This window comes from Lupinus angustifolius, chromosome LG06, assembly GCF_001865875.1.
Source record: "Lupinus angustifolius cultivar Tanjil chromosome LG06, LupAngTanjil_v1.0, whole genome shotgun sequence".
Taxonomy (NCBI): Eukaryota; Viridiplantae; Streptophyta; class Magnoliopsida; order Fabales; family Fabaceae; genus Lupinus; species Lupinus angustifolius.
This window is the reverse complement of record NC_032014.1, coordinates 22,627,768-22,650,804: the sequence shown is the minus strand read 5'-3', so window position 1 is coordinate 22,650,804 and position 23,037 is coordinate 22,627,768. Positions and strand designations below refer to the sequence as shown.

General features: G+C 34.5%; 2 protein-coding genes across 5 annotated transcripts; one reads left to right on the top strand and one right to left on the bottom strand.

Moving 5' to 3' along the window:
• LOC109350237 (actin-related protein 2/3 complex subunit 2A-like) lies at positions 741-9,116 on the top strand. Of its 3 annotated transcripts, XR_002108093.1 has the most exons (11): positions 741-860; positions 932-998; positions 1,366-1,573; positions 3,506-3,675; positions 5,646-5,723; positions 5,897-6,029; positions 6,113-6,204; positions 7,632-7,691; positions 8,465-8,539; positions 8,645-8,914; positions 9,032-9,116. XR_002108093.1 is itself a non-coding variant. In XM_019591419.1 (10 exons), the coding sequence occupies exons 1-10, from the start codon at positions 799-801 to the stop codon at positions 8,678-8,680; spliced, it is 978 nt and encodes a 325-aa protein (XP_019446964.1). In that variant the 5' UTR covers positions 741-798; the 3' UTR covers positions 8,681-9,116. The 3 variants fall into 3 exon arrangements, 2 of the variants coding, with proteins under 2 accessions (XP_019446964.1, XP_019446962.1); XM_019591419.1 differs by having other exon boundaries at positions 7,635-7,691; positions 8,645-9,116; XM_019591417.1 differs by having other exon boundaries at positions 8,645-9,116.
• On the bottom strand, positions 11,504-22,625 carry LOC109350236 (transcription factor GTE1-like). Of its 2 annotated transcripts, XR_002108092.1 has the most exons (9): positions 22,420-22,625; positions 19,175-19,390; positions 15,565-15,642; positions 14,553-14,780; positions 14,318-14,416; positions 14,140-14,198; positions 12,326-12,476; positions 11,814-12,181; positions 11,504-11,744 (listed from the first exon to the last, which is right to left on the bottom strand). XR_002108092.1 is itself a non-coding variant. In XM_019591416.1 (8 exons), exons 1-8 carry the CDS (start codon positions 22,492-22,494, stop codon positions 11,996-11,998), a joined length of 1,092 nt encoding a protein of 363 aa, XP_019446961.1. In that variant the 5' UTR covers positions 22,495-22,625; the 3' UTR covers positions 11,504-11,995. The 2 variants fall into 2 exon arrangements, 1 of the variants encoding a protein (XP_019446961.1); XM_019591416.1 differs by having other exon boundaries at positions 11,504-12,181.

Sequence of the window (23,037 nt, the reverse complement as noted above, 5' to 3'; positions counted from 1 at the left end):
ATCGATAATTATTAAACATAGTGGTAGAAGATGTACTTAAATTGTATGCTTACATTTTTCCCTCTATTTTGTATAAATGTAATATCCATGGATCGAAAATATAAATATTTATATACAATTAATGTATTATTCATCATTCATTTACTATGTGATATAATGATAATATTGATGTAAAGAACTCTTAGATATTTTTTTCTTTTTTATATGGAAAATGATGAATCATTCAAAATTTCAAATAATTATAAGAAAAAGATATATACCATAAGGTGGAAGACTTTTTTACTATCCTCCATCATTTGTTTTCAATCACCATTGTCTCTTAAAGTCAATAATATTATTAATACCGTACTGGTCATCAATTTGGTTAGAGTATTTATATAATCATATAGTGGTTCTACCGGTGGTTGACTAATTAAACCACATACTGGCGAAATTAGATATACATATATATAATATATATATATATATATTAACATTAATGTTGAAAAATTAATAAAAAACCAATATTTTTTATTTGTATTAAAAAATTAATTTTAAATAAAAACCGGTCGATTGGTACGGTTCAATTGAAAACCAACTAATTGACTCATTTTGACCGATATGATTACATGAGCAGTATAATAATTGTACCATATTGGTATTAGGATCGATTCACCGGTTTACCGTTGAATTGTCTTAATAATAATACTGCTTGAAGTAGTAATCCAAATAATCAGAAAATAAGAGAGAATAAAGTAATATTAGAGTTGATCCAATGTTATTGGATTCGATTTGATTCAAATTGATCAATTTGGATCTATGATACTGTTGGAGTCTCATTCAAGGTTTCTCCTTCAGACCTTGTTCAATCGCCTTCAAAAGTACGCACTTTCTACTCTCTCACTCTCTTAATTACTTTGATTATTTTAACTATAAATATTTTCTATTTCAGTCTTCAAAAATGTGTTGAATTGGATCATAACTGGGTTGAGTTTGATGATGTTCGATATCATCTTCAGGTAACTACATAAACACATTAATTCTTCAACTATTTTTCAATTTCTTTGGTGTCTCACTTGTTAAGGCTTGGTTGTTATTGTTGTTACTCGTTAAATTTAGCACCTGATATATGAGACTAAATGTTGGACGATAAAATCTTAATAAAAGAATAAACTTTATGTAGCAGAGATGAGAATGTTATGTTAGATGAGTGGACATACTCGATAAAACCATAGAGTATTGTGACGTCGTTCTATCCATGTAGCCGACCCCACCTAGTGAGATTAAGGTTTAGTTATTATTGTTGTATAGTTTTTGCTAGATATTATAAGTCGGATTTTAACAATTTCCCGTTCCTGATTTTTGACCAAGCAAAAATAATTGTAGGTTTCAATGAAGAATCCTCATATTTTGTTGCTATCAGTCTCATTGCCTACACCCTCTTCAGAAACTATTTTCGTCCGAGGACTTCCCTTTGGAGCTATAGAAGCAATAAAAGCGGCGTATGGTGTTCTTGTACAAATTCTTGATCCTCCTAGGGATGGCTTTAACCTTACATTGAAAATTAATCTGGCAAAGCTTCCTGCAAATCAAGGTAGGGTGAGGTTATGCATAGGTTTTCATCATAAACTTTTCATATGATGATTGATACTTTTAGGATTTTATTATAGTTAACATTGTTTCAAAATTTTAATTGCTATTCCCTTATCTGTTTAATTCTTTCCTCTTAAGCAGATTTTTGTTAGTTGCTGTGTTTTCTATGCATTAAAAGAAATAAATTTTCATTAGTACAGTAAACTCTTTCATTTTTTTAGGTTTTGAGGAACTCGGATTTATTATTGATATTATGTTATATAAAAGGGTGGTTCAGTACACGAGACTCTCACTTAGTGGGGGGTCTGGGGAGGGTAGACGTACACAGCCTTACCCCAACAAGCAGAGTTGTTATTTCTAGGATTTGAACCCCTTGGTCACTAAGCACCAATCTAACCCTTGCGTTCTGGCTCGCCCTCTATTATCTGAGTCTTTAATGTGCTGTTTCATTTCATCTTAATGTTATTGATGCAAGTTTGTGTTTCAAAGGAAGACAATGGTTATAAACTCTATAAAATTGTCTTTTTGATCAATGCCAAAGCTATCTTAGCTCAATCCTCACAACAATATGTTAGCTTTGCTCCATTTCTGATTTGTCTGTTTTTTTATTACCCACATTCCCCTATGGAAGATACCTTATCCTTCCTTATCCCTTCTACTTTTCTTCATTTTAATGAGTTTATTCCTTTATCAACTCCCCCTTTCAATCCTATACTTACCGTATAGCTTTCCAAGAGAAGTAGTTTTGATTTCTAATAAGTTATTATAAATTTATAATTGATAATCCTGAAAGTTCTGCAGTGCCTCATTTCTTTGTACCTTGATCTAATGATCCATAAAAATGTAATTACATTATAACAATGGTATCTTCCTTGTTGGCAAAACATTTTTTGGTTTGGAGGAGTATTACCCACCTACCCCAGATTATACCTGCTTTGGCTGATAATTATAATGATATGTTAAGTGGGTTTGGGTTTGATTAATTTTTACTCTAGATTTTCAGCTAAAAACTCTGAACCTTTTTTATTATAACCTTTTGTGAATACAAAAGATAATCCAAATACACAAATACCCTGTATAAAAAAGTAATTGAATCTCTTGCATTGATACGGGTATATCTTGTACAAATAATGAATTTTCAAAAATATTAGTCAATATATTGGATTGCTTATAGTTTAGGGTGGCCTTTGTCATGTGGAGGTTGGTTCACTAACTCTAGCAGCTGTTCCTATTTTTCTCATTTTCTCTGTTATCTTTTCTCTGTGATTGGTTCCTGCACATTTTCTGGGTGGTAGTTATGTCATTCTTTTCTGGTTTAAAGAAGAATTTCCTTTGTTGTAAGGAGTTGATCTCCAATTTTCAAGTTCCACAGTATCCCATCTTTTTAGTTCCCATCATTAACCTTTTGGGAAAGGTGGTCATTGACATGGTTTCAGAGTCTCCATGAACAATTGGTTGGGAGTTTGTTCGTTGTTGGGTTCATTCATCTAAATAAAAGTTGAATTTCAGCACAAGGTTGGGTGGTTTTTTGCATTTTCAACCCTTAAGCCCAAACTAGGTCAGTGTTATAAGGGATTAATTCTTCCACAAGCTCCCAAAGTTTCCTTTTATACAGCATACAGATGCAGTTTAGTTTTAAGTTTGTCATGTACCTCATGCTTAAATAAATTGCGTAGATATATTTTGTTATATTTTAGTGTGGCTGAGTAAAAGAGTAATGCATATTTTTAATCCTTTTGCTTTAGTTTTTATAATAATCTTTCTAAATGTAATTTCTTTTCCCAATGTCAGTCAAAATAACTTTTAATCACTATGCTTATTTCTAGTCCACCTTGAAATTATTGTTGTATGAAAAAATATTAGGAATTTGTAGATTCAATTATTTGGCTGTTGATGTTGTTCTTTAACAGTTGGTGACATTCATCTTGTGCAGAGCAAAAACATGCTTTTTTGGTTAAAGTTGCATCTGTAAGAGAGGTTGTCCTTGGTGCACCATTAAGAGTAGTTTTAAAGAATCTTGCTTCAAGAACTGTAGCTAGGGACATGGATCCACTTGTTGCCCTTGTTCATCGGCCGAAGGAGTCTTTCTTTCTTGTTCCTCAGGTGTGATAGTAGATGGAACTGTTACTTGAGCCTTTTATCGTTGCTTAGATTATTTCATTTACTTTTTTTCCTACATTAAGCAGAAGTTTTGAGAACAATATAATACTATATGCAGAATTAAGTTTTAGCTTAAATTTTATTCCCTGTCAGTTTTTTCGAATACAATATAATGGAGTTTTGTAGAAATGAGAAGATATCATGCATAAACATTGGTCTTCCGTGTTGCATGATAAAATGTCTGAGCTCATAAGCATTTCTTTGTTTTCATAGGAGGTTATACAGAGAATGGGTTCCATGCAGCTTTTTTTCTTGGATTTTGTTTTTGTTTTTGTTTTTTGTGTTGCATATATCTATGTTTTATGGAGGATATCTGTGGAGACCTTTGCAAGGGAGATAGTCAGGCTACATGGATTTCCCAAAACAGTTGTAAGTGTAAGGGATCTGGTATTTGTTAGCAATTTTTGGAAGAAGCTCTTCAAGCTTCGAGGTACTCAGTTTAAAATGACGCAAATGAGCACACAACCTATCATCCACAAACTGATGGTCAAACAAAAGTGGTAAATAGTTGTTTGGAGACGGTGTCTGAAATGCTTCATTGTGAATCAACCGCAAACTTGGTTACCATGGTTGTATTGGGCAGAGTATTGTTATAATACCAATTTCCACCAATCCACTAGTACCGCCCCTTTTGAAGTGGTTTATGGAAGGAAGCCCCCTCTTTTGTTAAGGTTTTTAAAAGGGGACACCCAAGTAGAGGCATTGGAGAGAGAATTACTTGACAAAGATGAAGCCGTTCGACAGTTGAAATAAAAGTTGCTTAGTGTTAAGGGTCCATTTCAAAACAATTGGCAATAGGAGGAGTAGTCTAACAAATACTTAAACCTGCCTAGAAGAATGAGGTAGGTGATGTGAGACTTACTTCCAACACCCCCTCCACAAAAGCTTGTTGAACACTTGGACTAGGCAATGTATTATCTTTGACCCATGACAAAAGGAGAGAAGTTGGGCTTTGTCTCTGATACTATGTTACATTTCCATCTCAAAACCAATTGGCAATAAGAGGAGTAGCCCAATGAGTATTTAAACCATACCTAGAAGAATGAGATAAGCGATATGAGACTTACTTCCCAACATTAGAGCCCAAGGAAGAATGAAACTTCAGTTGGGTTTAAAGAGACAAGAGAAGAGTTCTGAAATATGAGTGGGTTTTTCTAAAGAGCAAACCCCCTCGGCAGAGTTCTGTGGTTAATAGGATAAATCCCAAGCTGTCAGCAAGGTTCTGTGGACTTTTCTAGGTGATTGCTCGAGTTGGAGCACTAGCTTACAAACTCAAATTGCCTGAATCATCCAGGATTCATCAGTTATTTCATGTGTCACTCCTTAAAAAGGCTGTAGGAGAGTATGAGGTGGATGAGATGCTACCTGAAGGGCTGGAACTAGATCAAGGTGAAGCGTTTGAACCTGACACATTGTTGGTTGCCAGACAAATTACCAAAAATGGTGAATCCATTGACGAAGTACTCATTCAGTGGAAGGGACAAACTGCTGATGATGCCAATTAGGTGAATCCATTGACGAAGTACTCGTTTCAACTCATATACCAGCTGAGTCATGGGCCTAAGCGATGAGGTGGAGGGTGAATTTTGTTATATAGGCAATGAGTGTGTGCGTGAGGGGCATCTTTTGGAATAGGGTCGTTTTGTATGATGGCTTGGAAGTAATAGCTTTCTAGAAGGAGTTCAATTCTGTGGACAGTAGAATCTCATTGTACCTTGTTGTTTGTTTTGCTTGTTAACTCATATAAATGCAGTGTTCTTTTTTCTTTATCTAATTGCTATAATCTGGACTGTTTAATACTAGTCTGCATCACTCAACTCATATGATGTTTGCATTGTTTAAATTGGTCCATATTAGTTATTTAATTGGGAAGCATCTCTTCGGATTTGATGTTAAACAGTTTCTTGTGACAGGCTAATAAAGTCACTGTGGTGTATCCTATGAGATTCAACGACTCAATAGACATTGTCCTTGCAACTTCATTCTTGCAGGTATAGTTTCTTAGGTAATGCTTATCTCATAAGGGTCACTGGGATGTAAGAGATTAGGGAGAGAGAGATAGAGGAACATTTACTTTTCATCTTGAGAACCATTCTTATGTGGTGTTTTGCACCTTTATTGGGTGGTTTGATGGTTTCAATTTTCAAGGTTTATTATGATTTAGGAATTTGTCGAAGCCAGACGTACAACTGGACTTAATAATAGCCCTCCTTGTTCATGGTCTTATACTCCTCCACCGGAACTCAAAGGAGTTTCTGCTGATGCATTATCCGCAAATGCAGGATTTGTAACATTTGGTTAGTGTCTGGAGAAGTGTCTCAAAATTTTTGTCATTTCCTTTTGCTAGTATTACTTCAATGTAATATGTTCAACTCTGCAGTTATCTTCCCTCGTCATGTCGAAGGACAGAAACTGGACCGAACGGTGTGGAATCTATCAACTTTTCATGCATATGTTAGCTATCATGTTAAGGTGGGGGTCTTTGAACCATATTCTTTTTAGTTGCATAACATGACATTACTTTCACGTGTTTGGTATTATTGATGACACATGCATATGCAGAGCTCAATGGCATGATAAAACTAAATCTATCTCTGAATTTTGGGTTTCGTCTTAATCTCCATATGATTAATTTCATTGTGTAGCTTATGAGCTTAATTCCTTTAGTTAGTGTAATTTTATATATCTTTGCTCTAGAAGTTCTTAATATGTTTCAAAATTTGTAGCTCTACTAAGTTTATTTTATGATTTCTTAACAAAGAATATGTCTAGACTTTTAATGGCTATCCAAGAAGGACTTGATTAATGTTTTTCGACCTTACCAGTTTGGTTTCTTAAAAATTGAAAAACCCAAAATGGTCCCCAAAAATTTCAAATGTGGATCAAATTATTCATTTTTAGCGTGTTTTACAAACCTGGTAATGACTAATATGACCCACGTTTAAAATTTTTGGAGACCATTTTGGGTATTTCAATTTTTTAGGGACCAAACTGGTAAATGCTTGAAATGCGGTAGGGTTTGGCATGAATTTGGAAATTGAAGTGACTTTTGAGGTCATTATTTTCTAAATCAAATTATAGGAAAATATGGATAGCATATTAAGTTAAAAGTAGCTTTAGCCATAAACTATGATAGGGGTTCTTACATTTATTTATTTATATTTGCTATAACACCATGCTTTGTCTAGTTTTAGATCAGATTCTCTTGTATATAACGATAACTTCCAAAAAATGAAATATTACTCAATCTCTCCTATATAACGGTAACTTCCAAACAGTGAAATCTTACTCCATTTCACTTTATCCCCTCTATCCAAACATAGCATTGATGGCTTTCCCTACAATTTTTCTTGGTGAGCCTTGACACTTCAGTAAGGTTGCTTTCTTTTGACGTAGTCACTTGTGGGCATACATCTACCTTTTCCAGATTCCACCAGGTAGGAGCCGTAGTGCCCCAAAATTTTCTTAGTCTTCCTCTAACTTAACGATTATAGTCCATTTAATCTAATCTTTTATCCGAAGCTTATAATGATCTTCTCTACACATGGTCAAACCACCTAAAAGTGTAAAGAATTAAATCTCCAGACAAGTTTAGAACTTTTTTATTTTATGGTCTGTGTCAAATGCGCATAAATTTGTAGGTATGTATAGCCAGTTTTAAATATCTTTGTACAAATAAATCTATAGATGCTAGCCATGGACCAAACTGTTGTTGCCTGCTTTGGGAATTTTGAATTTGAGTACATATTTGGGGTTGAGTTAGGTGAGTGGAGTTAATTAATATATATTGTAATAATTTATAATGAAGTTGTGTTAGAGCACTTTCAAAAAAATGTTGTGTTAGAACAGATGGAAGGAGGAGTAATGTTTAACCCAATTTAGATTATGCATATTTGTAACAGTGCTCAGAAGGATTTATGCATACACGAATGCGGCGTCGAGTGGAGTCATTGATTCAGGTAATGAACAATTTTTGCTTGCTTGTTCAAATAAATCTTCATGGTAGCTCATGCTGATGAATTTTTTGGGTACTTTACCTTCTTTTGACTTTTCAGTTCAATATGCTTGATTATAAAATGTAAAATAGCAGATATGCTAATGATATGGTTACTTGGGTATGCTGTATTGAAAATATTTTATCAGTAGATGTTCACTTTCTTCCTTTTATATGCTGTCCTAATACTGGTTTGAGTAAATACCCATATCAGCTCCTCATGTTTTTCGACCTTACCAGTTTGGTCTCTCAAAAATTGAAAAACCCAAAATGGTCCCCAAAAATTTCAAATGTGGGTCAAATTATTTATTTTTAGCATATTTTACAATACCCGGTAATGACTAATTTGACCCACATTTAGAATTTTTGGAGACCATTTTGGGTATTTCAATTTTTGAGGGACCAAACTGGTAAGATCGAAAAACACGAGGGATTGAAATGCGTATTTACTCTATTGGTTTTTTGTTGTAGCAAAATAATGCACATGCTTAGGAAGACTGAATTGGTTGCCTAGACCCCACCTAAATCCCAAACAAGTTAAACAATAAACATAACCCATTGAAGAATTTGTATTGTAGATGTGAACATGTTTTGGGCATTGGCTTATGATGAATGAAGTGCTCATTTTTTATCAGTTGCTTTTATTTGTCTGACTCAAGTGCATGAGTGGCCATTTTCCCTTTCCATTTTTTTACTTGCAAAGTTTAATTTTGTAAGAGAAATCCATACATTTTGTAGGCGCTGGATCGTGCCAAACCAGATGTTGAGAATGCAAAGAAAACAACATCACAGAACAGATCCTTCAAACGACTGGTATGTTATGTGCATGCTTAATGAGTGTTGTGAGGTATTTTAACAAGTATTGTTTTTATTGCTGTTTTATAAAAATACTTCTGAAATGTTTGTACTGGATTATAGAGCCTCAAGGATTCAAGAGTGGATTCATTTTCTTAAAAGGAAGCTTGGTGAGGAAGTAAAGTTTTTCTGCTTCTTTTGGACAATACAATAGCCAACCAAGGAATTGCTGGTGCAGATTGTTCCAGTTGCTTGTAACTTGAAGATATGATTCTCTTTTGAACTCTACTGACTGAGTATTGAAGAAACCGTTGGCCTATTTTCGCACACCGCTCCAAGTTCTGTAATTTATTCATGGAAACTAGGATACAAGATAAGCGACTATTTATTAGGGTACTTCGCCTTCATTCTCTCTTTCTTTCCTTTTTCTGGATACAATAAGTAGTTTTCCTTTTATTGTGTAGTACATTTATGCAAGCTTAAACTTACTAATGAGTTGACATGGTTTAGCCTTTGACTTTAAGGGTTTTAAACCAGCAAGATCATGTAGCATGCTTTTGTGGGTTGCAGTTCAAATTCATTGTGTTTACTCGTAGACACGGATGAGTCTTTTTTTTTTATCGGCAATTGTTAATATGTTAGTATTATATTGTGGGTCCATCTTCAACCTCTTTTATCCTAACCACCAAACTACCTTATGACTCCCACGGACGAGTCTTTTAATGACATAATTCTTGCTCTAGTTGATTCTGTTTTCAGAACTAAACTTAGTTTTGACTAGATCTGAAAAGATATGCAATACTTGTATTGCCTTGGTAAAACTAGAATATTTTTGAATGCTAACAATTACTTGGTTGGAGCTACAAGATCTCAAAAATTGAGGAACTTACACCATATATATCTGTATTAATAGTCCAACTGAAAACTAGCTTGTGCTCCTAGAATTCAATGAAATGATTATACCCTTGCCCAGTGTTTTAAATTGTGGTCGTGATTGCGGTAACGATTGTGGTTATTGCGATTGCGGTTAATGCGGCCGTTGCGGTGTGAATTATTTTATGATCAAAACAATATTTTTGAATTTGATGTGGTTGCTATGCGGCCCTATGCGGCTACATCATTGTGATTCGGAGTCACACTGCAATTGTGGTATGATGCGGTTGTGGCTACCATTTAAATCACTGCCTTGCCTCTTCATGTGTGAAGTAGAAATGATGTTAGGTAGGGTTGGTTGTAGCTCCAAGATAAACATAGCTCCATAGTGTAAACATTGTATATCCTTGGGCCACATGATTCCATTAGGAGGTGCAGTCCAGCCACCTTATGTTCAGATTGCACTGAGGCAGAATTCCTATGACTGTTATTCACTTTTTCACAGGCTTGTGTTGTTGAAGAAGGCATCCTTCTGTTACTTTTTCGATAGTTACATGGTACACGATACTAGTACATATAGTGATTCACTTGAGTACGTGGAGTGTGGTATGCGATACAGTGAATTCGGTATGCGATACGGTGAACTCGGTATGCGATGCGTAGGGTAAATGAGAGAATTATATGAATTTGGTGCTGCAGATTTAGCAACAACTAGGTTGCTGCTGCCCTGGGTATTTTTTGAAGATCACTTCCAGCTAGAGGGATCCTCCAAAATCCTAGTTAATGTATTGCAGGATTGTTTTGTTTTCAGTCTTAAGAAATAAGAATTTTCAATGATTAAATATGTTGTTTTAGATGTGTTTTATTTTTAATTGAATAAAATAAAAAAATAATGAATTGATTGTAAAAAAATTGAATTCAGTAAATTTGAACTTTCTAATTAAGCTTTTTCGTATTAAAATTGATTAATTGGTTTATCTTTTACACGTTTTCATTTAAAATTTTAAAAATTCAAGAAGCAAATATAATCTAATTCAATAATATGTTTATCTTTTTTTAAGGATGAGTAATTTAGGTGAGTTGGGTCCAATGACTTACTAGGTTTAAGATAGGTCACATTTGCTGTCCGATAAAATTGTATTACTCAATATGGCATTGTTAAAATTTTAATTTAAATATTTTTTTTAACCAATTACATATAGTGATATATAGATTGACACACTTTATGTGACAGCAGATATGCTCCCATGAGATACTTGCAAATTACTCGGTAATGATGTCTTTTTGTTGATATGATTTCACAACCTTACATACTATGACCCAATTTCCTATCAATTAGACCACTTTTCATATATTTATCCTTCTTACTTATTTAAATTTTCAAACATATAATTTATATGTTTATTTTGATCATACATAAAAATTACAAAGTCTTACCAAAATATTATTTTTTTCATCAAAAAATTATTTTATTTTCCTTTGATCAATCAAAAAGTTTTGATCATACTCACATACAAAGTCTTACCTATCTTTTGTTAATTCATCCCCAATCTCCATTATCCCACACTATTACCCAATCTTTAAGATAAGTATCACCATTTATACAACTATTACTTGTTTCTTAAGAACAAAAACTCAACTTCTACACTATACTCACAAAGGTGTAAAAGTGTAGAAATGTTCCAAGGAGATTCTTGATTCATTTCTACATTATACTATAAAAGTTGGGAAAAAACTCAATTTCACAAGTATAGTCTAAAAGTGCATACCTTCTGAAGTGTTAAGTGTAGTGTAGAAGTGCTCCCAAGAAATTCCTGACTCTATTCTACATTATATTATAAAAGTTGGCAAAATCTTAAAACAAAAAAAACATATAATCATATAAAAAGCATGCTTTCATAATCATATCCAACATGATAAACATATAATTTTAGCAGAGCCCTATTTCCATGGATGAAAAATGATGGCAATGTTATCATCATAATGTTGTGTCAATTATATGACTCATCATGAAAAATGGTAATTTCTTAAGCTTATGTTCATTATCACTATCCAAATGGCAATCTTTAAATAAAGAAGAAAAAAATGACAATTCCACAAGACACACACAAATGAACAATCAAGCATACAAGATAAGTTCATATTCCATTTCAACTCTCATAGAGACAAATATAGAAATCATCCTCCAGTTGGTAATGTATGATATGTTCTTTTCCTATGTTTTTGCACATTTAAGCAATGGGTTTCTCAAGATGTGCATTTTCTTTACCAGAATTTTCTTATTTACAGCTATAGATGCCTCAATTCTTCTGAGAATTCAGAGAATTGCAAGACAAAACAGAAGTTGAGGCTGTTTAAAAGCATTACTTAGCAATAACAGAAGTTGCTTTTCATGCTTCCAAAAGCTGACTTCCTACACAGAAAGTTTAAGGCACCAAAGCCTAATTTATGGACCCTAAGGACTTGTTTGGCTTCATATTAACAATATATAGCAACTTAAGAAGGTACAGAATATTACTACTGCTTTGTCCAACTCTGAATGTCTTGAGCAACTTTGGCTCATTCAGACTAAATTAGTGCCTTATATGCTGTACTGGTGTCTCACAGAGTAGACAGTTTCCGAGTCCGTTTTGCATTTGTCTTGGCAATAGAATCACAAATTTGTCTCCTCCGTTTGGAATTATTTGTCTTGTCATCGGTGTTATCGTTACGGTCCCCAGCACTAGTTCCTTGAACTTCGAGAGCATCTTTTACAAAGACCCTTAACTTCCATAGTGTATAGTCGCTCTGTATATATTAGATGAAAACGGTGTGTGTGGCGACAAACATGTTAAAACGAATAAACTGCTTAAATAGAATAGGATTGAGAAACACTGACAATAATAGATGATAGTGATAATTAGTTAGCAATATATCAAAAACATAACAGACCTGAGCATCAATATCCAGGTCCACTTCTTCCGAAGCAAATTTGAAACTTGGGTTATTTTCGGCTACTATCTCCAATGCCTTGGTGAGGTTTTCAGGAGACAATTTGGTGAGAGCTGCCCCAAGTATTTTCTTATCTAGAGTAGACATTTTCCTACGGTATAAATACTTGTCAGCTTAGCCAATGCAAAATATGAATAATGAACAAAAATATCAGCATGACCAAATAAATAACAGAATCAGCGTAAAACAAGTCATGCATATGGAGGCAGCCGACTGTTGAAGTACGAAGCAGATAATTTTCAGATCAAATAATGCAATCTGTACATTTCCTTGTGCTTCTAGGTTCTAAACAGTAGCATTCCACCAATTTCAAATCCCCACCCAAGAAAAGAGATCACTGGGTCGGGGGGATATAACACTCCAACCAACAAATACAGGGCTCGAGTCAATTATAATGAAATATTAGATTGCTGTTTGGGCTATATCTGTTACTATTCATAGTACAGTACTCAATTTCTGTTCAAAACAACCAATGACTGCTAGGAGTAGTTGAGGCAGAATTTTATGCTCTGGCCCTTTGATCATGTTAAGGAATATGGATTTGAGGTCCACAAATAATTGAACTTTAGTATTGATTTACCAAAGAAAGTGTTCTATGACAATATGGCAATCATAGGGATAGTAAAGAATCCCATTCATCATGGTTGCAAAGTTGCTATTTTGTTAACCACGGCCTTATCCAGAATTAATTTTGAAGAATTGAACAACAATTTCGAAACGATCGACATATGCTCCCCCACTTGAGGGGGTGCTGTTAGTCACGTGGGAATCTCCATTTGATTAACATGTTCCAATTTTGCATGTGTTTTAATATGCATCTTTGTTTTAAGTTTGATTAGAAATGATAACTAATCAAACCTAAATAGTTTCCTTCTTTGTTCTGTTTGTCAGTTTCTAAATTGTTTTTTGTAAGAGAACCGTTGGTGATTGGGGAGGAGTCTAGATGGGTTTCAACCCAGAAATAGAGGTTTGAGAGAAGAAAGAGTTAACCACAGCCAATGGCTGGTTCTTCAGACTTAACAAACCAGGCACAAATAGAACTTTTCTTGATAATTCTGAATTTTATATTCAAATAAAACTTTTCCTAATTCTCTCTAGTCTTTCAAGTTTTTTCCCTCCCTACTTTTAGCAAGCAAGCCTGTAAGTACTTCTTTCTCCATTTTGGAGCCTAAGGATTGGCATTGGTATAACCCATCAAATGCTCTAGCTCTCACCTTGATTCTCATCTTGCAAAAAATTGGACTTCCAATTCAGCAATGGATTCTTTATCAAAACATTGGTTTCTCTTCTTTCCTATAAATATAAACCGTTCACTTTTCCCAGTGATAACTTGGGCACATTCAATCTTACTACTAATAAACCAAGCACGTTCGGCAGCAAGACCATAAAATGCTATAATGGGCGACATGACAGGGGTTTTCATTCCCTATATTTCTAATTGAATAAACTTCCAACAGATGTTAAATATATATCATATAAATAAATACAGCCAACTAGCGGAAAAGTAAGTTAATGCTGAGAAAGGGGGACCTTTTCATCAAATCTTACATGGGGGGCTAGTGAATTATCACAAAATTAAGCACCTTCAGAATTTAATATCAATCCTAACATGACAAGTGTCAAGAATACAATGAACTTAAACCTCATAGCCATGGGGATAAGAAATGAAAGACATGGACAGGTATAATGAAAATTTTCCACTGTAATTTGACCTCAGTGACAAGGACCAAGAGATGAATGATTTTTTCACGAACCTGAATTTCTGAATGACCGTTTCTTTGAGATTCTTTAAATGTATATCAACCTCAGAAAGCTGAAATGACAGGTAGTTGACAGCATGAACAATCTGATATACTCATAAGTTCTATGTCACACACCAAATAAATAATTTTAATTGCATTGAAAAGCACAATCTAGCAAACAATAACCAACCTCGGAGCTTAAATCTCTAGCCATATTCTCATAAGTGGTTGCCTGAGCAAGCAGTGTGTCTAGTTGTGCCTGTGACTCTTCCTCTAGTTGTCTCTTTTCCTAACATAATCAAATATATAAATAATATATCACATAGGGTGACCAAACTCACAGCTACCACTAAAAGTACAACCTCAGAAATAACATAAAGTTTCATATTCCAAAATAAAGGAAACTATTTTTAAGAGCAATTTACCTCATCAACAACTTTAGGTAAAAGTTGCAACCATTTCTCCTCAAATTTTTCCAGCAAGGTCTTTGCCATAACATGAACATCATGTTTTTCATCATCATTGTATTTCATTGCATTCTTAAATATCAACCTTACATCAGCATATATCTCTCGGACATTCTTATATCCAGTGCCATCCTTAGCATCCATTTTACTTTTTATCGTATTGAAATCCATGGGCTTATCAATAACCTAGTGGCAGAAACCAAAAGCTCAATAGAATCAACAACAAAACAGTAAAACAATAGCTCAAGTAAAAAGGAACAAGTGACACCAGTTGCAGACTAAACAACCAATATATAAACCTCTCCGTGACAGAGCGGGTTCAAGCATATACGGTTAGGTGTGAAAAGAATAGTAGTGACAGTGTTGGTTTTGTAACTTGTTCTGAAGAATGAATAAATCCTGGTGGTGTTTGTCAAGGATTGGAAGTAACTCACCGTCGCTGCGAGAGAACAAGGATAAACTCCTTGTGCAATTTCTCTTCACTTGGTTTTTTACATTCGATTTTATTATAGTATCCTATTCAGTCTAAGGTAGGTGAGCCTCGACACAATGGTAATGTTGTTTGCCTTGTGACCTAGAGGTCATAGGTTCAAATTCTGGAAACAGCCTCTCCACTTACGAGGGAAAGGCTGCGTATATCTGCCCTCTCCATACCCCACTAGGTGAGAGCCTTGTGTGCTGGGACACCCTTTTTTATCCTGTTCAGTCTAATCGGGTTAAAAACTGAATCTTAAATGAGTTTTTCCTTTGATATTGTGCCTAAAACTTTCTAACAATTAAAGCTTTAATTGATTTTTTATAACCTGCCAAAAAAGTCTTAACAAACACAATTTAACCCCCTTCTTGAGTTTCACCTGTTTATTTCATAAATGGTTTTACATAAAACAAAAGATTTAGAATGTCAATTACACATAACAGATAACTGTGATCAAAACCATGAGAAACACTTTAAAATGAAAAATGGCATTACCTCATAATAGTCATGAAGCCCAAGACCTTTTACATCTACAGGGTCCATAAAGGGGCAAGCCCATTTGTGCCGAGTAATCTGAGAAGCAACAAACATGGGACTATTGATTTTTCACAAGAAACTTGGTATAGTCAATTCAAAATGTTCAACAGAATATGGGGAAAATGTCTTTTATTTAAACAACATAAGAGAAAACTAGCTCTCAACAATTTATGGTTGACAGCTAAAAACAACAACAACCAAGCCTCATCCCACCAAATGAGGTTAGCTACATGGATCACGAAATGAAAAATTAGACACTGTAGACACATGGAAAGTAACTTAAAAAAAAAACTACAATACACCAAAACGTTGAATAACTTATTTATACAAATAAAAATAAAATGAAAAGCAAATTATAAAGATAAGTAATTAAAAATAACTACCACACAAGATGCTAGTACCCACTCAGACTTGTGGTATTAACCATCGAAGATGAGCATTGTGAGGGTGTTAATCTCTAGCTCAATTTGGTTGGGAGTTGCACCAGAGTCAGTAACCCATGAATCATCAGAAACAATACTGAAAGCATTTAAGAGTTGAATCATCTAATTCATTAAAGATTCCGTCTTCTTTCAGGACAAGAGCTTAGGATGGATGACTGGTGTTGGATGGGTCCATTCGCCTCTATCAACTTTATGCATCTTCTCATATTTGTTCAGTCCTTGATTCTCATCTCACCATCAATGCTCAATAGGGTCATCAGTCATGCCAAGTTGCAGAAGTACCAAGCCTCTTACTTATATAGCTTACCTTGTAAGATGTGTCAACTTGGAAGACTGAGTCGTAGTTCATTTCCTGATAGTGTGTTGTTGAGCTACATCTCTTTTGCTCTAGTTCATTTTGATGTTTGGGGTCCGAGTCATACTATGCCAGCTTTAGGATCTAAATATCGTTTACCTTTATTGATGACTATCCATACTGTAGTTGGTTAGTTTTAATGCAGAACCTATCTGAGTTGTTTTCAAAAATTATATAATCAAAATTAAAATCCAATACGCTGTCCCAAATTCGAATTTTCCATAGTGACAATGCCCCTGAATACTTGTCTCAGCCTTTAAAATTTTACGGCTTCTGATGGTGCTCTTCACCAAACTGGGCCACTCCCCCATTTTCTACTAGTAATTTTTTTTTCAAAAAGGGGTCGAAATAAAATGTTGTCAATTTACTCTCTTTTTTTACTTAATGGGCCAAGCCGAAGTCTACTGGGAATCCTGGGTTGAATTCTAGAATTTAGCCATGCAGCTGGCAGTGGAAGCTAAGGAACCTCTGGAAACTCTTCTGAACTGTTTCCAAAATGAAATAAAATGTTTTCAATTTACTCTTTTTTTACTTAATGGGCCAAGTTGAAGTCTACAAGGAATCATGGGGTGATTTCAACAATTTAGCCATGCAGCTGGCTGTGGAAGGTAAGGAACCTGAACCTCTGGCAACTCTTCTGAAATATTTCCAAGACGAGTTTTAAAGTTGGGCTTTGGAGGCTGTTTCATATTCTAACATTGAGGACAGAGTTGAATTTCAGGGGGTGGTATTGTTAGAATACCGTGGGGAAAGGGGAAAAGAGTTTTAAAGTTTAATACAGTTGAGACAATTAAGAAGATTATGGTTTGTCTGAAAGGGAACCCTTTTAGAAGGTGAAACCCTTGGAGGGGAGGGAGTTTTCCTTGTTCTGTTAAGCTTCTATTCAATAAAGTTTGTTCTTCTCTTTCTCAATCTCTCAGATCTGTTCTTCAGTTCGTAACAGCCGGAGAACAAGTGCCAAAAGTAATATTGAGAAAATCAAGGGAGTCCATGCAAGGAAACTACCTATTACTAAGGTCTATATAAGGAAAGGGCACAGAGAATCTGGGCCTTTTAATGAAACAGATTGGTAGTAAGACAATCAAGGGAACTGAAATATTAGTAACAGATTGGTAGTAAGACAATCAAGGGAACTGAAATATTAGTAACAGATTGGTAGTAAGACAATCAAGGGAACTGAAATATTAGTAACAGATTGGTAGTAAGACAATCAAGGGAACTGAAATATTAGTAACAGATTGGTAGTAAGACAATCAAGGGAACTGAAATATTAGTAACAGATTGGTAGTAAGACAATCAAGGGAACTGAAATATTAGTAACAGATTGGTAGTAAGACAATCAAGGGAACTGAAATATTAGTAACAGATTGGTAGTAAGACAATCAAGGGAACTGAAATATTAGTAACAGATTGGCAGGAGCCAATAGAGGGAAATCAGGAGGAGGAGTTGACCTGTATGGATGTTAAAAGGAGGAGGAGTAAAAACAGAGGGGGGAATAAGTAGAGAACGGTTAAGGGGGAGTGCAGCCCCTTCAGGGTCTCTTGGACACCCATTGTTATTTATTTTTAATTTTCATCTTGTTCATTGTAAATCTACTACATTGATACTTGTAGCTTGCTGGTATTAGTGCTATAAGAGGAATAATACAGTAGATTTACCCAAACTAAGTATATAGATTCAGTTTCTGTCAAACCGGTATCAAGCTCCCAATCATGGGATAGGAGCCATCAATGCATATGAGGATGGAAGCACAGACTGAGATGATTGAACGGGGACTTGAATGATTGATGGAAGAACAGGAAACAATATTGAAGAAGAGAGAGGAAGCACAACGAGTTTTTGCATTTGGCCACTACAATCTGAGAATTGAAGTTTTTTTAAATAGTTGACTTAGAGGGTTTTAGGTAAATTAGAAAGAAAAGAGACAATAGATACTCAGAGTAATGTGATAGCGATATTACTAATATGATGAAAAAGTGATACAACAGACAAATCCACTGGCCCTATTTACACTAACGGTAAACCCCTAGTCATAATTAAATAAGGAAACAAATTATGAAATGTAAATAGGACACAAATCCCAACAGATTGTCTACGGTAGTATGATTCTCTATTATAAGATGCAATAAAAGATGAGAATAAAGTATCTCCTCATAACAGAAAATAAGTTATCTCTTACAACTACTACAATCATGACATGTGTCCTATTTTTTTAGTGTTTTGAAATATTTTTTGGTAAAAAATGGTTAAATAGAACACATGTCATGATTGTAGTGGTTGGAGGAGATAACTTATCTCCTCTTATGAGGAGATACTTTATTCTCATAAAAGATATTATAATATAACTTTCTGATACTCTAGCATAAAAAATGAAGCAGTCATAGTTTTTATAAGAGAAAGCAAGTGACCTTAAACTGGAAGGAAAGAAGAAGAAACCACCAAATGACAAGTAAAGGTAGTATTAATAACCAAAAATAACTTTGTTATCTCATATCTGTAAAAATAACTACATAAACCCTAGAGAATAAAACACTATCAAATTACTGTTTGGCAGTTAATGAACATGAATGAAGAAACATTTTCTAAGAGACTACTATCGAATGCTCAGTTCAATTCAGAAGTTTAGCTAAAATGAAATCCAAAAATATTAAGACCCGGGAAAAAGGCAAATTTGTAAAGAAGGTGCATGGTCATGTAATTCCATCTTAATCCGACAACAGACAAATCATATTATGTCATAAAAAACATTTACTAAGTATTTGCACTTGCCTGACGTAATATTGTGGAAAACTGGCGTATGAGCTCTTGCATTCTCTTTGCAGCAGCAGTTTCTGTACATGATGCATCTTGCAGGGGCTTCTTAGTGCCAATAAGATTCTTCTCCCGACCCTTCTCTTTTACAGCTGAGCCACCTTTGGAATTATTAACTTGAACATTACCGGTGGATCGGTAGAACTGTTCAACTTCAATCACTTGCTTCTCAAGCTGCACATGGCAATATGGCACTAGTAGATTATTTTTCAACTCAGAAGTTCACAGTTCAAAACATATAAACACCAACAAGCCCACACAAATAAGGAATGGCAGCAAATTTGCACTTCACACCAAATATTTAAAAACGTAACATGCTCGTTGTCGCTCACCAGCTAATTAGTAACATAAAAAGTACAATGGCACCAACTTCTTCACAAACTACAGTAGGAACGAGGGAATTAGGGTTCTAGGGCTAGAAAGCACTTCAGATGTGAAAAATATATTATGACAGATGAATGCAAAGTCTTGCGGGTTATTAATACAAGGCTGACTGATTGTTACTAAGCCAAGTTAAAATAATACAAACCCCATCTACTAACCCACTATAGAAGGTCACATACTACTATACTAGTCATTGGATACTAAATTTGATAAAAACAGTAACCACATTAACATATAACAGAAAGGGAAACAAGAAAAAACTCATAAAAAGAAAACAACTATTAGAATAATTATGCCTAGCCCCATCCCATAAGGTAGTTCCTAAGGGAGGGCTGTTCAAGTTTATTATAAATGGCTCATCCCTCATGTATGTAATCAATGGTAGGGACTTCAATACTTAACACACATCATTACAGCCAAGACTGGACATTAGTGTGAAGTTTGTAGGACAAGACATCTTTAGGTGCCCCCACAATTTGGCAGACTCTGATATCAACTTGAATGAAAAGGAATGGATAATATTGTTTCCAAACAATTATCCCTTTACAAGGATTAATATCATACATCCTAATGAAAAACAATTGTTAACTTAAAAATAAGGTAAGAAATAGTCAATCCTAATAAAAGTACAATCTAAAATAATAACAACAGTCAAGCCTTAGCCCCAATAGGTGGTGTTGGCTAACGGTACAATCTGCAATAATTACATGATATTAAAATTTTAATTAACACATTCCAACATGAACAGTGCTCCTGCCTCAAAGGTTGGGTGTACAACAGGTAGGTTATTGGGATTCAGAGGTGTGGTAATTCAGTAATCAGAGGAATGTGTAGAGGTTGAGGTATAGATAATTTTGGTGTCAAACATTGTGACTGAAGTGTGGTTGAAGGTGCTGTTTGGAATGTTCTAGTATCGGCAAGAGGTTAGAGCAGGGTGAGGAGCACTGGAATGGAATGGAGGAGCAGCACGATGGCTGGAATAGGATGGAACAACAGTGACGATGGCGCAGGATAAAGAGGCAGCTTCATGAAGGCAGGCTGGATGGCAGAGGAAAGAACAGCCACAATGAACGTGGGCTGCTTCTGTGAAAACACCTAGGGTTGATTACAGTAGCTTAGTCTCCGAGGTCTAGAGTTCTTATACCAGCTTGAACAAAATAGTGTACAAGGTTTCATTATAATATAGACCTAGCATAATAACTATTAATCTAAAATAGAGCAAAATCTACAGCAAGTCAGCAACTAAGGGTCCGCTTGGGAGTTGACTTTTGGGGGACAAGGGAAGGCTTCACAGTCATCTCACAAGTGTATTTCATGGCTCTAAAGCCTTCCCTTTCCCTTCCTCCCCCTCCAAAACCCAACTCGAAATGGCCATTTTTCTGGAAAACACCACAGATACGGTAACACCTCCATTTCTGGACAAATCTAGACTGCATTCCAATGTAGTTAATTGTGGAACATTGCACAAAAAGGCAACCCTAAAAAACACTAGCAGCATTATGGATCACAACGCAGTTACTACAGAAAAGATAGCAACCACAATCCATAAATTTCAAACATAATTAATAGTCATACGAGTTTAAGTACTTCATGTCATTATCAGATAAACAAGGAAAATTTCAATACTCAACATTTATGACATATATTGATAAATCAATTATATTTGTTAAACTCAGTGTGTTATAAGAAAAAAACTTAAACTTACCAATACCAAAAGTCTAACATGCATGACTAAAGAAAGAAGAAAGACTGTTATTACCAAAAAAGACAGTGAAAGACATTGATGTCAATTACCAAATTACTAAACGGAAAACAACAGTGATCTCGTTTCTTTTTTGGACAAGTTGTATATTTAGAAGATTAACACAGAAAAGAAAAGGGTTCACATAGAGGCTATGAAAACAGATAAAGAAACTGCTGTATGATGAACCACTTTTCCTCAAAGTTAGATACTCGATCACAGAATATTGTACTAGATAATCCTACATAGTCACGTGGTTCCCTTGTTTACCCTAAATTTCACATACCGCGTAAAAAAGTATCAGATTCGTCATAAAGAGAGTCTTTTAATAATAATATAAGAACTAACGAATCGCATAGAACCAGGTACCATGTACCATTTAACTATGTAATCATGCATACCAGACAAAGTTAGTCGATTTCCTAAAAATGTTACTTTTTAAAAATAAAATAAAAATTGTAACGGTCATGAGGTAGCTTATAAGCTAGTCAAATAGCTTATTTGACAAAAAATAATCTATTTGGTTGTGTTTGGCAAGGGAGCTTATTTAATAAGTTACTAGCTTATAAGCCTATATTTGATAATCTATTTCAAACAACTTATAAGCTATCAGCTTATTTCATTTAACACCTGTCAACTAGCTTATCCACTAATCTTACCACATAGTTTCGATTCAATCAACTAACTTATCGGTTCATCTTACCACATAGTTGTCATTCAATCAACTAACTTATCGACTAATCTTACCATGTAGTTGTGATTCAATCAACTAACTTATCGGTTCATCTTACCACATAGTTGTGATTCAATCAGCTAGCTTATAAGCACTCAATTTTCTAGCTTATAAGCACTCAATTTTCAGCTTGTAGCTTATAAGCTTTCAACTAGCTCCAAACCTAATTAATTTCTGCACTTTTCCCTCATAATGATGGAATAATCAGAGTAATTATTTCTAATTAATGAAGGTTTTTTAACCCTAAAATAAACCTGATGAACATTGTAATGAATGAAAAGTGAAATTAATCATGAAGCATGAAAGAAACAAGAGAAAATTCCATAAAAAAATGAAAAAAGTGACCTTATCAACGGTGGAGAGAACTTGATGAAGAGAATTCCTAAAACCTTCTAAATCATCAACGTTTTGATCGTCCATAAGAGAAAATCGAAAACGAAATTAAGCAAAGGATCTTCACCAAAATTCGGAGTTGTGTTTCAATTTTCGTCTCTATTCATCTCTCTGCTATGTTTCACCTATCAACAACTTTTTCATCTAACACACCCCAGTCACTACTCACTGTTTTTATAAACAATGTATCTTTCGTAACTGATCCAACAAATGTCGATTACAGGAATTGAAACAATATTTAAATATGTTTATTAGAGCACCAACAACACAATTGTAATAAAAAAACTGTTTTTAGCGAACGAAATAATCACTCACCACTGGAAGTGAGTCATTCTTGTTCGGTAAATTAAGTAAGCAAAAGTTGTTAAAGTTACGAGTGAATGAAAAAAATAAATTATTATGAGATAGAAATGTAAATGTAAGTATGATTATGGGGTACAGATAAAAACAAAACAGAGTTGCATCGTTTGAAGTGATTTTGATTTGAGTTGCTTAAGTTGTTGGAAAATGTAAACAAATATAAAATAATCAGTGAGAATCATTTAAGAACAAAAAAGGGTTGCACCATTG